General features: G+C 41.7%; 1 protein-coding gene across 8 annotated transcripts in view; it reads right to left on the reverse strand.

Moving 5' to 3' along the window:
* The window catches only part of LOC139552241 (serine/threonine-protein kinase ULK1-like), a 52,296-nt gene that overhangs the window by 19,306 nt on the left and 20,242 nt on the right, over positions 1-12,748 (reverse strand). For 5 of the 8 annotated variants that reach the window (XM_071363771.1, XM_071363774.1, XM_071363770.1 and 2 more), the window contains 8 exons: positions 10,521-10,557; positions 7,855-8,028; positions 4,513-4,586; positions 4,292-4,393; positions 3,719-3,777; positions 3,303-3,385; positions 3,137-3,193; positions 2,914-3,002 (listed from right to left, as the gene is read on the reverse strand). In XM_071363771.1, the coding sequence (XP_071219872.1) occupies positions 2,914-3,002; positions 3,137-3,193; positions 3,303-3,385; positions 3,719-3,777; positions 4,292-4,393; positions 4,513-4,586; positions 7,855-8,028; positions 10,521-10,557 (675 nt within the window). The remainder of the gene's footprint in view (positions 1-2,913; positions 3,003-3,136; positions 3,194-3,302; positions 3,386-3,718; positions 3,778-4,291; positions 4,394-4,512; positions 4,587-7,854; positions 8,029-10,520; positions 10,558-12,748) is intronic. The other 3 variants (XM_071363776.1, XM_071363777.1, XM_071363775.1) reach the window with 1 other exon arrangement.

Genomic DNA, 12,748 nt, shown 5'->3' on the forward strand with positions numbered 1-12,748 from the left:
TGAGTACCTGGGAGGCAAGAAGCCCAACACTGTCCTGGATTACAACAGGAACAAAGGGGGTATGTTACTTTTTGTCTTTCAAGTCTCATGTACTTTTTTTTTCTATTACCAGATTGTTTTATCTGCACCGTAAAAACAAGACATGTTGTTGTTTGGTGAAATGCTCATTGAATTTGTGAACAATATGGAGTCACTTCTATTCATTTGAATATGTAAATATGTTTTAGATGTGATAAATTAAAACAACGCTTTGATGCAATTTTTCACGTTACTATGCATGACATGAAGTATCACTTGTATGTACTCATTATTTTATTTACTGATTGTTGCACTTTTGCAGGTTACTGGCACATACTCTTGTAAGAGGATAACGGCACGTTGGCCCATGGTGGTGTTCTTCAACATCCTAGACGTGTCGGCCAACAACGCGTTTGTGGTGTGGATGGAGGTGAATCCAGGCTGGAAGCAGGGGAAATTCTTCAAGAGGAGAATATTCCTAGAAGAGTTGGGGAAAGCCATGGTGGCACCCCTCATTCAAAGGCGCCAACACCTTCCTCCAACACCATCCTCCGCTGGATTGGTGAAAGATATACAAGGGCCAGAAGCTAGATCTACGGCTGCCAGAGACAGAAGAGACAAAAGGAAGGAGGTGCAATCTGTGTGCACCAAAAGATGTCAAAACGAGCAGTATGTGCCATAAATGCAGTGCATATATTTGTAAGGCACATGCAACAACCACCATATATTGTCCAACATGTGCATGAGAACACACAAAATGTAACCACCATTGATTGAAGGATTTGTGAACATTTGAATGTTTTTGTTATTGTTAGTAATACTGTTATTGTTACTGTTGTTCTTTAATGTGTTCAGATATTAATTTTGTAATATGGTAAATCATCTGTAGTTTTGGGCCTATGTCCTTTCTTTACTAATAAAATCATACCGGTTAGTTTTTTTTATAGTCAAAATAATCCATTCATTATGCTTTTTTAAAACTCAAAAACGAGTTGTATGAGCTCAGGTCAATGAGGCCTACATGCCATAAATAGCAAACAGAAGTTCAAAACTTGTAATGTTCATAAGAACTTAAGTTGATAAAAAGATCTAACACAACATCAGGTGATAATAATAATAATATATGTATTATTATGGATTTATAATCAGCTATAATGGGGCAGTCATTTTGGACCGGGAACAGAAATAATTAACATGAAACGAACACAACAGGAGGGTTAAAGCAAGGCCCCTGAACTCTCCTGTATTTTCTGGACTATGCAATGATATGGGCAGCGACCATGTAACACTTTTACAACATACTGGTTATCAAGGGGGAAAGTATTGACGAGTTTAAATTTTTCTTTACTTATCATAATTTTCACTTGTCTGACCGCTTGCATGATGACGAGTTTCTCACACGACTGTCCTATCTGGGTGGTTTTTTCTAGCCTGAATGATCTGAATCTAGGATTACAGGGACGCTCCACAACTATATTCAATGTGCGAGACAAAATTGAGGCTATGATTAAGAGTGGGAGCTCTTCTCTGTCTGCATTAACAAGGACAACACACAGGTCTTTCCATCATTGTATGATTTTCTGTGTGCAAATTAACTCACGCTTACGGACAATGTCAAATGTGATATAGCGAAGCACCTGAGTGAGTTGGGTGCGCAATTACGCAGGTACATTCCCGAATAGGATGACACAAACAACTGGATTCGTTATCCCTTTCATGTCCTGCCTCCAGTCCACTTATCGATATCTGAACAAGAGAACCTCATCGAAATTGCAACAAGCAGTTCTGTGAAAATGTAATTTAATCAGAAGCCACTGCCAGATTTCTGGATTGGGCTGCGCTCAGATTATCCTGTTTTGGCAAATCGCGTTGTGAAGACATTGATGCTCTTTGCAACCACATAATTATGTGAGAGTGGATTCTCGGCCCTCACTAGCATGACAACTAAATACAGGCACAGACTGTGTGTGGAAAATTATTTAAGACTGAGACTCTCTCCAGTACAACCCAGCATTGCAGAGTTATGTGCATCCTTTCAAGCACACCCTTCTCATTAACCTGTGGTGAGTTATTCACAATTGCCGATGAACAAATAAAGTTTTATATGTAAGATGGTTAAATAAAGAGCAAAACTATTGATTATTATTATATTATTATTTGTGCCCTGGTCCTATAAGAGCTCTTTGTCACTTCCCATGAGCCGGGTTGTGACAAAACTCACTCATTCTTCTGTTTAATAAATGTATTGTATAGTGTGTGTGTGGCAGGCTTACAGTGATGTCAAAAAACTAAATTTGAGAGTGCGCTTACCCTGGTGCTAGAGGGGGTAAGCATCTGGAAGTTGAATGTTTGAAGGGGTACGGGACTATAAAAAGTTTGGGAACCACTGCTGTAGACTGACCAGGTGAATCCAGGTGAAAGCTATGATCCCTTATTGATGTCACTTGTTAAATCCACTTCATGAAGGAGAGGAGACAGGTTAAAGAAGGACTTTTAAGCCTTGAGACAATTGAGACATGGATTGTGTATGTGTGCCATTCAGAGGGTGAATGGGCAAGACAAAAGTTTTAAGTGCCTTTGAACAGGGTATGGTAGTAGGTGCCAAGCGCACCGGTTTGTGTCAAGAACTGCAACGATGCTAGGTTTTTCACACTCAACAGTTTCCCGTGTGTATCAAGAATGGTCCACCACCCAAAGGGCATCCAGCCAACTTGACACACATGTCGGAAACATTGGAGTCAACATGGGCCAACATCCCTGTGGAATGCTTACGACACCTTGTAGAGTCCATGTCCCGACGAATCGAGGCTGTTCTGAGGGAAAAAGGGAGTGCAAATTAATATTAGGAAAGTGTATAGCACGCATACAAGCATGTACATAGACACACACACTCACCGGTGGGGAGGCTAAATGTGAGTTGGAAGAGCTGCTACAGGAGCTTGCTGAAGCAGAGCTGGGAAAGCATGTCATGGTCACAGCAGGAGCTGTATCAAAGAAAAATATCATTATAAATTCTCAAAATAATAAATACATTCTTTCATTTCTCACACTGTCCTCTTCATATGATAGATTGGTTTGGATGTTTCAATTAGGGTTGAGAAGATGGATGCATAAGGACCGTTACTCTTCTTCATGGACGAGCTCGTCTCTAGGAAGGGGTGACAGAAGAACTCCTCTACAATGACAAGAGAAACAGATTGAAAGTGAGGAACTTCCTACTCAATTTTAAATATCTCTTAAATAATAAGCACTGGTATGACCCCTGTGAGTGTGGCCCCACTGACCAAAGTCCATGCGGTCCTTGTGGTTGCGCTGTAGAAGACCCAGCAGCAGATTCCTCAGGTGACAGGAGGTCTCTCTGGGGATGCTGGGAGGGGAGACAAACAAGTCACCATGAATGCATGATGGTACTTCACACTTCATTCCTGCTGTAACAATTGATCGGGGGCCTGTTTTGCATTTCCCCACAAATGGTTCATGTTAGGAATGTGGTAGCTGATCCTAATCAAATGTTAAAAGCAGTGCGTGAGACTATGATAATCATAAGTCATTTGTAACATATCCTGTGGTCAAATCCAGTCTACCACAGCATTAGTTAATTAACATGGAAGCACCATTCAATACACACTCTCATGTGAAAGGAATCTGTACTCTCTATTTCTAAAAACACACACAACTACTAGAGCTGATCAACACTGACTTGGGGCTGAGGTTCTTGTTTTTCTCATAAAACAGCCGGAGGTCCTGGGGACTGCTAGCCTGTGGGTAGCACACACAGACACATACACACAAATGTTAACAGAACAAATCAACTGTGCAAACTTCAGTGTTCGCATGCACACAAGTTAGTTTAAAAAGGGAGTGTAAAGATCTGAAGAGGAAACACAGTCAGCTGATCCTGTCTGCCAGTTTGGATTACTTGCTTTCCTAAGAGCCTTAGGAAAGGCTGGATAAATAGTCTTGTTGTTTTAACTCTAGCTTGTCTACAGTTTGCGATCTCTCACATTATGTGGAAAGAAAAGCCAGTCTGTTCGGGCTAAGCCTAAGAGAAAACCAAAGCTGATTGCTGTCACGCCAGTCTTAAATATTGCATGGCAAGTCAAAAAACAAACTGTGGAAATGACTGTTTCTATCGCCTTCTCACTGAATGACCCCTTTCTGCATTGAGTGGATTCATTTTAACCATTCAAACACCGCCCCTTTGATTAACCCTTTGAGACGGGTATATGTGGTTATGATTTGAGTCCTATATCATGAGGACTATGGTGCTCACCTGAAACGGGGCTTTCCCAGTCAGACACTGGAACAAAATGGTACCGATGCTCCACAGGTCAGCCTTGGCATCATAGTTCTGAGACATGATGACTTCAGGTGCCTGGTAGATACGGGGGAAACATTTCAGAGACGCACACACGTCAGACACGGTACCTAATGGGACAGATACACACCCTCTGCCTGCCTATGGTCAGGCTGTAATGAACTAGAGGTGCTCACCATGTACATAGGGGACCCACACAGAGTGGCAGCCATCATGTTGTTCTGAAGGTAGCGGGCAAACCCAAAGTCAGCTGGAGAGAGGGATAGAAGGAGAACAGCAAAGGGGGGGGGGGTAAAAAATAAGTTGAGTTAGCAATGTACAAGTGGAGACCACAGCTGTGTACTCAGATACTCAGCAAAACCTTGGGGCGATCACAAAATGTTTGCACTGAGCGGAAAAATGTAATACCAGCTGGGAACGACTGAAGAGGTTACAGTGGAGAGAGGACTCAATTGATTTTCCACTGAGCCACCAAGAGGGCCAGTGACTGGAAGTTTTGTAAGAGATTTTTGAAACCTGTCATCTTACTCTTAATTGACAGGCACTGGAACACCTTTAAATGATACTAGTAACTGTCCTACTTCAGAATATCACACGGTCACAGGGAAAAACAAAATCACCAGTGGTAGCTAAAAAGCCTAACATTCAAGATCAATGGGCAATGAGAAATATCCACACAAAAACACATGTCATCATCACCACTAACTAACTACAGTGTTGCACTGTTAACTTCCTTTCAAAGTGAGCGATCCACACACACAACTGTTTAAAGATGTACTATGCAGAAATCCCTCTGCCATTTCCTGGTTGCTATAATTCTAATAGTTTGCCTAACTTCCGTTTATGTGACAAAACAAGCAAGTATAGTGTAGAGAATCATTGTACCATCTAAACTGCTGTAAAATATATTTTCCATAACCCAAAATATTGTATTTTCAGCTATTTGAAACTGGTGTACAAAACCAAAAGTAAAAGAGGCAAAAAAAATACACTTTTCTGGTTATCTACCGCTTTTTAGACTTGCTTTCAATGAGAATGACAGACCAATAACTCACATTTCTATGTGCTTTTTGTTGGGTCGCCCAAAAAAAAACAAATTGCAGCTTTAAGAGTGTGTGCGGGTGATCTTGGACCTGAGCAACGTTCAACAGCGGCATGAGGATTATAACACTGCTGTGAGGTATGCTTCAGCCTTCACAAAGGCAATACATTCTGTCTGCAGGATAAATGGGCTTGAGGGATTAATATGAGTGAGTTTTAAAACACAAAAAACGCTGCTCTTTTGTCTTCAGCCCTGCACTAATTCATTCTTCACACAATGGTGATTATCAGCTATTACATGGGTGTCAATTAATTCGGTGGAAAGATGGAACTCGTCGCTATAATTTATATGATGCATTACAGTGCACGTGCATGCACCCACACCCGCACGAGAAGTATTCAGACACCTTGACTTTTTCCACATTTTGTTATATTACAGCCTTACTCTGAAATTGATTCAATTGTTTTGTAATCAATTTGCCCCATAATGCAAAAACAGGTTTTTAAAAATGTTTGCAAATATATATATATATATATATATATATATATATATATATATATATAAAAAAAACGGAAATATTACATTTACATAAGTATTCAGGCCCTTTACTCAGTACTTTGTTGAAGCACCTTTGGCAGCAATTACAGCCTCGAGTCTTCTTGGGTAGGATGCTACACAAGCTTGGCACACCTGTATTTGGGGAGTTTCTCCCATTCTTCTCTGCAGATCCTCTCAAGCTCGGTCAGGTTGGATGGGGAGCGTTGCTGCACAGCTATTTTCAGGTCTATCCATTGGTCGATTGGGTTCAAGTCCGGGCTCTGGCTGGGACACTCATGGACATTCAGAGACTTGTGTCGAAGCCACTCCTGCGTTGTCTTGGCTGTGTGCTTAGGGTCATTGTATTGTTGGAAGGTGAACCTTCGCCCCAGCCTGAGGTCTTGAGTGCTACAGGGCAGGTTTTCATCAAGGATCTCTCTGTACTTTGCTCCGTTCATCTTTCCCTCGATCCTGACTAGTCTCCCAGTCCCTGCCACTGAAAAACATCCCCATAGCATGAAGCTGCCACCACCATGCTGGCACCACCATGGTGCCAGGTTTCCTCCAGACGTGACGCTTGGCATTCAGGCCAAAAACAGTTGAATCTTGGTTTCATCAGACCAGAGAATCTTGTTTCTCATGGTCTGAGAGTCCTTAAGGTGTCTTATTGGCAAACTTCAAGCGGGCTGTCATGTGCCTTTTACTGAGGAGTGGCTTCCGTCTGGCCACTATACCATAAAGGCCTGATTGGTAGAGTACTGCAGAGATTGTTGTCCTTTTGGAAGGTTCTCCCATCTCCACAGAGGAACTCTGGAGCTCTGTCAGAATGACCATTGGGTTGTTGATCTCCTCCCTGACCAAAGCCCTTCTCCCCCGATTGGGCGGCCAGCTCTAGGAAGAGTCTTGGTGATTCCAAACTTTTTCCATTTAAGAATCGAAATCGGGGAGACTGTGTTCTTCGGGACCTTCAATGCTGCAGACATTTTATTATTATTATTATTATTATTATTACTACCCCCTTTTTCTCCCCGATTTCGATCTTGTCTCATCGGTGCAACTCCCCAATGGGCAAGAGGCGAAGGTCGAGTCATGTGTCCCCCGAAACATGACCCACCAAACCCCGCTTCTTAACACCCACCCACTTAACCCGGAAGCCAGCCGCACCAATGTGTCGGAGGAAAACACCATTTACCTGACGACCGAGGTCAGCCTGCAGGCACCCGGCCCGCCACAAGGAGTCGCTAGAGCGCGTTGAGCCAAGTAAAGCCCCCCCCCCCCCCGGCCAAACCCTCCCCTAACCCGGGCGACGCTGGGTCAATTGTGCGCCGCCCTATGGAACTTCCGATCATGACCGGTTGTGATACAGCCCGGGATCAAACCCGGGTCTGTAGTGATGCCTCTAGCACTGTGATGCAGTGCCTTAGACCACCGCGCCACTCGGGAGGCCCTCTGCAGACATTTTTTGATACCCTTCCCCAGATCTGTGCCAACATATTTCTGTCATGGTGCTCTATGGACAATTCCTTCGACCTCATGGCTTGGTTTTTGCTCTGACAAACTGTCAACTGTGGGACCTTATATAGACAGGTGTATGCCCTTCCAAATCATGTCCATTCAATTGAATTTACCATAGGTGGACTCCAATCAAGTTGTAAAAACATCAAGGATAATCAATGGAAACAGGATGCACCTGAGCTCAATTTCGAATCTCAGAAAAGGGTCTGAATATTTATGTAAATAAGGTATTTGTTTTTTATATTTTAATACATTTGCAAGAAATTCTAAAAAAACGTTTTTGCTTTGTCATTATGTGACATTGCATGTAGATTAATAGATTGTTTTAAAAATGTAATCCATTTTAGAATAAGGCCGTAACGTAACAAAATGTGGAAAAAGTCAAGGGGTCTAAATACTTTCCGAATGCACTGCGCGCACACACCTATCTTGATGCAGGTGTTGGTGGAGTGGGACTTGCGTCCTGTGTGGTAGGAGAGCAGGATGTTCTGGGGTTTGAGGTCTCGGTGGATGATATCCTTGACCTGCAGCACCCTCATGGCTCCGGCTATCTGCTGCAGAAACACCCGGATGGTGTCCTCACTCAGGGTGCCCTTGGCTAGGGGAAAAACAGGGGTGGAGGGGTGGGACAGGACATTCGGTAAGGGAAAATAAAACAAACTATATTAACAGAAAAATCTGACTTGTTCCTGTTCCACGGCAACCTATGAAAACACAGCTTCCCTGAAGCCTGGGACTGCAGTCTAAATAAATAAGCAGCCCAGGGAGAGAGGGCCTAAACTTTCTGTGCTAAACTCAGGACCTGGTTGGTTCAGCCCATACCCTCATTATCCAATGTTACATTACCCTGGCTTTCATTTTCACTTTGCTAACATACCCTTATTCTGATAGTTTGCCTCAATGCTCTAGGTGACGTTCAATTTACAACTAACCCTAACCCAGGCTTAAACCACACAAGCCAGCTCCAGTCATGGTGCGCTCTGAAACCTTCCCCCATTGAGTTTGCCCCACTATGTGCCACAGAGGCCCAAATTAAGGAAAGTCTTGCAAGCAATTCTAATGGGAGGGTCATCCTTGAATTACAGTGGCATATTTTTATATTGAACTGTTTATCAATGATAAAACATAATGGAAGTCCTTTATACTGCAAAACATTATGTTACAATGCTTTGTTTAAGGTACTTAGGGTCCCTGTAGTGATGTTTAGAGTTGTAGTGATATGTTTTGGGCATTTAAGCATAAAACACAGAACGGCCTCCGTTCCTTCTCTTGTTAAAACAAATTGGTCCCTGCTGCGTGCCGACCCGGTTGTAGCGACAAACCTGCAGATTCTGCAATGCTTGTCGTGGACAAAAAACTTGATTTTGCGCCAAATCAGAGAGCACCAACCCCCCCAGGTGGGGGAGCCAACAGGAGTGACAACAAAAAGGACAAAAATGAGGGCATTTTCTATGTCATGAGCCAGTCGCACTTCATATGCAATGTAGGCTATGTGATGGTAGCTAGCTAAGTGCACAGACGCAATGCACAAAACACACATACTTTCTCCAAGCTGTAGCTACCCCGGTGATATAGCCTGGACTCGAACCAGGGACTGTAGTGACGCCTCTTGCACTGAGATGCAGTGCCTTAGACCGCTGCGCCACTCGGTATTGTGCCACTAAGTATTGCGACAATTTCAACGTAACATTTTCAATGATTTTACTGAGTTACAGTTCATATAAGGAAATCAGTCAATTGAAATAAATTAATTTAGGCCCTAATCTATTGATTTCAGATTACTGGGCAATCTGAGATAGCTGTGGCATTGTGTTGTGTGACAAAACTGCACATTTTAGAATGGCCTTTTATTGTCCCCAGCACAAGGTGCACCTGTGTAATGATCATGCTGTTTAATCATCTTCTTGATATGCCACACCTGTCAGGTGGATGGATTATCTTGGCAAAGGAAAAATACTCAGTAACAGGGAAGGAAGTAAACAAATTAGCTAGCTAGCTAGTACATAATGTTGTGGTAGCTAGTGAATATGCTAACATTAGCTAGCTATTTAAACATTTGGCAATGGGCTGGCACTGGGAGTATGTGATTATGGAGAGTGAATCAAAAGTTTCTTTGTCATTTTACTAGGTATTTATCTAGCTGTGGCATCTGGCTAGTCTCAACAAGGGCTTTCTACAAAATAGCAACATTAGCTCAGCTAGCTAGCTAGCTAGCCAGCCAACAATGGAATCTAGACCATAAACTAAGCAACACATACATGCATTGCCAAACAACGCTTCTGCCACATTATGGTTTGGAGTATTTTAACAAAGCTTTGTGGATGACGACTTCAAGGTCTTTGTTGTGTGAACACAAAAGAGATTGACTGCTGACACTGTTCAGAGGTGCTAATTACACCCTGGCTAGCGATCGGTAGACAATCCTATGTGTGTGTGTCCTGCTTGAGAGATATCTATTTATTTTGAATGCTAGAAAGTGAAAAAAAGTATTTAATATATTGTATAGATCAAGAAAAAAAGGCTATTCAAATACCTATTTATTTTACTAGTATAATGTGTCATTGGTGTTACCGCCTTGAAAATCACTCATTACAAACATTTACAAGGACCTTGAGCATTCTCTCCTGTGGCAAACTTATTGGGGGAGGGGTCTACATTAAAGAAAATGATTAGCTAATCACACCCTTTTAGTATGTCCTTATTTGTAAGATTCCATTGATAATTTGATAATCCAAAGTGTCACTTGGTGTTACTCAATTTAAATGAAAGTAAATAACATTGTGAGCAAAATGATGAATCATATCACTTCACTAAATTATTTTTAAAGGATTTAATGACCTTAGAACATTTGTGGCCTCCATTTCAGAAAATTCTCACATACCTAAAATATCTCATTGGTGTTACTACTCCTACTGGTGGCACAATGTTATCATAATGGTACATATACTTTGAAGTCATTGAGCTACCAGATGAGTTGATTTAGAAGATGACAGTTCATTTTTCCCAAAATGCCATGCACAAATGCCACCTTAATTCAAGAAAGACCTGAGAGCTTCCCTTGGCGTTTGACAGATGAAACAGTCCACTTACAGTGCAGATAGTCCGCCAGGTCCCCACCATTGCAGTACTAGAGAAAGATGGAAATAAAAAAGAATGACATTAGGAGACATACAGTGCATTGGGAAAGTATTCAGACCCCTTCACTTTTTCCACATTTTGTTACATTACAGCCTTATCCTAAAATTGATTAAAATATTTTTTTTACTCATCAATCTACACACAACACCGCATAATGACAAAGCAAAAACAGGTGTATAGACGTTTTTGAAAATGTATTTCAAATAAAAAAGAAATACCTTATTTACATTAATATTCAGACCCTTTGCTATGAGACTCGATATTGAGCTCAGGTGCATACTTTCCATCGACCATCCTTGAGATGTGATGAGATGCCAGGTCGCAATTGTAAATGAGAACGTGTTCTCAATTTGCCTACCTGGTTAAATAAAGGTTAAATAAAAATAAAATAAATAAAAAATGTTTCTAGAACTTGGAGTCCACCTGTGGTAAATTCAATTGATTGGACATGATTTGGAAAGGCACACACACCGGTCTATATACAGTTGAAGTCGGAAGTTTACAGACACCTTAGCCAAATACATTTAAATTCAGTTTATCACAATTTCTGACATTTAATCCAAGTAAAAATTCCCTGTCTTAGGTCAGTTAGGATCACCACTTTATTTTAAGAATGTGAAATGTCAGAATAATAGTAGAGAGAAAGATTTATTTCAGCGTTTATTTCTTTCATCACATTCCCAGTGGGTCAGACGTTTACATACACTCAATTAGAATTTGGTAGCATTGCCTTTAAATTGTTTAACTTCGGTCAAATGTTTTGGGTAGCCTTCCACAAGCTTCCCATAATAAGTTGGGTGAATTTTGGCCCATTCCTCCTGACAGAGCTGGTGTAACTGAGTCAGGTTTGTCGGCCTCCTTGCTTGCACATGCTTTTTCAGTTCTGCCCACACATTTTCTATGGGATTGAGGTCAGGGCTTTGTGATGGCCACTCCAATACCTTGACTTTGTTGTCCTTTAGCCATTTTGCCACAACTTTGGAAGTATGCTTGGGGTCATTGTCCATTTGGAAGACCCATTTGCGACCAAGCTTTAACTTCCTGACTGATGTCTTGAGATGTTGCTTCAATATATCCACATAATTTTCCTGCCTCATGAAGCAATTTATTTTGTGAAGTGCACCAGCCAATCCTGCAGCAAAGCACCCCCACAACATGATGCTGCCACCCTCGTACTTCACGGTTGGGATGGTGTTCTTCGGCTTGCAAGCCTCCCCCTTTTTCCTCCGAACATAATGATGGTCATTATGGGCAAACAGTTTTATTTTTGTTTCATCAGACCAGAGGACATTTCTCCAAAAAGTACGATCTTTGTCCCCATGTGCAGTTGCAAACCGTAGTCTGGCTTTTTTTTTATGGTAGTTTTGGAGCAGTGGCTTCTTCCTTGCTGAGCGGCCATTCAGGTTATGTCGATATAGGACTCGTTTTACTGTGGATATAGATACTTTTGTACCCGTTTCCTCCAGCATCTCCACAAGGTTGTTTGCTGTCGTTCTGGGATTGATTTGCACTTTTCGAAACCAAACTACGTTCATCTCTAGGAGACAGAACGTGTCTCCTTCCTTAACGGTTTGACGGCTGCTTGGTCCCGTGGTGTTTAAACTTGCGTACTATTGTTTGTACAGATGAACGTGGTACCTTCAGGCGTTTGGAAATTGCTCCCACGGATGAACCAGATTTGTGGAGGTCTACAATTCTTTTCTGAGGTCTTGGCTGATTTCTTTTGATTTTCCCATGATGTCAAGCAAAGAGGCATGGAGTCTGATAGGCCTTGAAATACATCCACAGGTACACCTACAATTGACTCAAATGATGTAAATTAGCCCATCAGAAGCTTCTAAAGCCATGACATCCTTTTCTGGAATTTTCTAAGCTGTTTAAAGGCACAGTCAACTTAGTGTATGTACATTTCTAACCCACTGGAATTGTGAGACAGTGAATTATAAGTGAAATAATCTGTCTGTAAAAAATTGTTGGAAAAATTACCTTTCTTGCACAAAGTAGATGTCCTAACTGACTTGCAAAAACTATAGTTTGTTAACAATAAATTTGTGGAGTGGTTGAAAAATGAGTTTTAATGACTCCAACCTAAGTGTATGTAAACTTCCAACTTCAACTGTAGGTCCCATAGTTGACAGTGCAAGTCTGATCAAAAACCAAGCCATGAGGTCTCAGGAATT

Source organism: Salvelinus alpinus, chromosome 24 (genome assembly GCF_045679555.1).
Source record: "Salvelinus alpinus chromosome 24, SLU_Salpinus.1, whole genome shotgun sequence".
Lineage (NCBI taxonomy): Eukaryota > Metazoa > Chordata > Actinopteri > Salmoniformes > Salmonidae > Salvelinus > Salvelinus alpinus.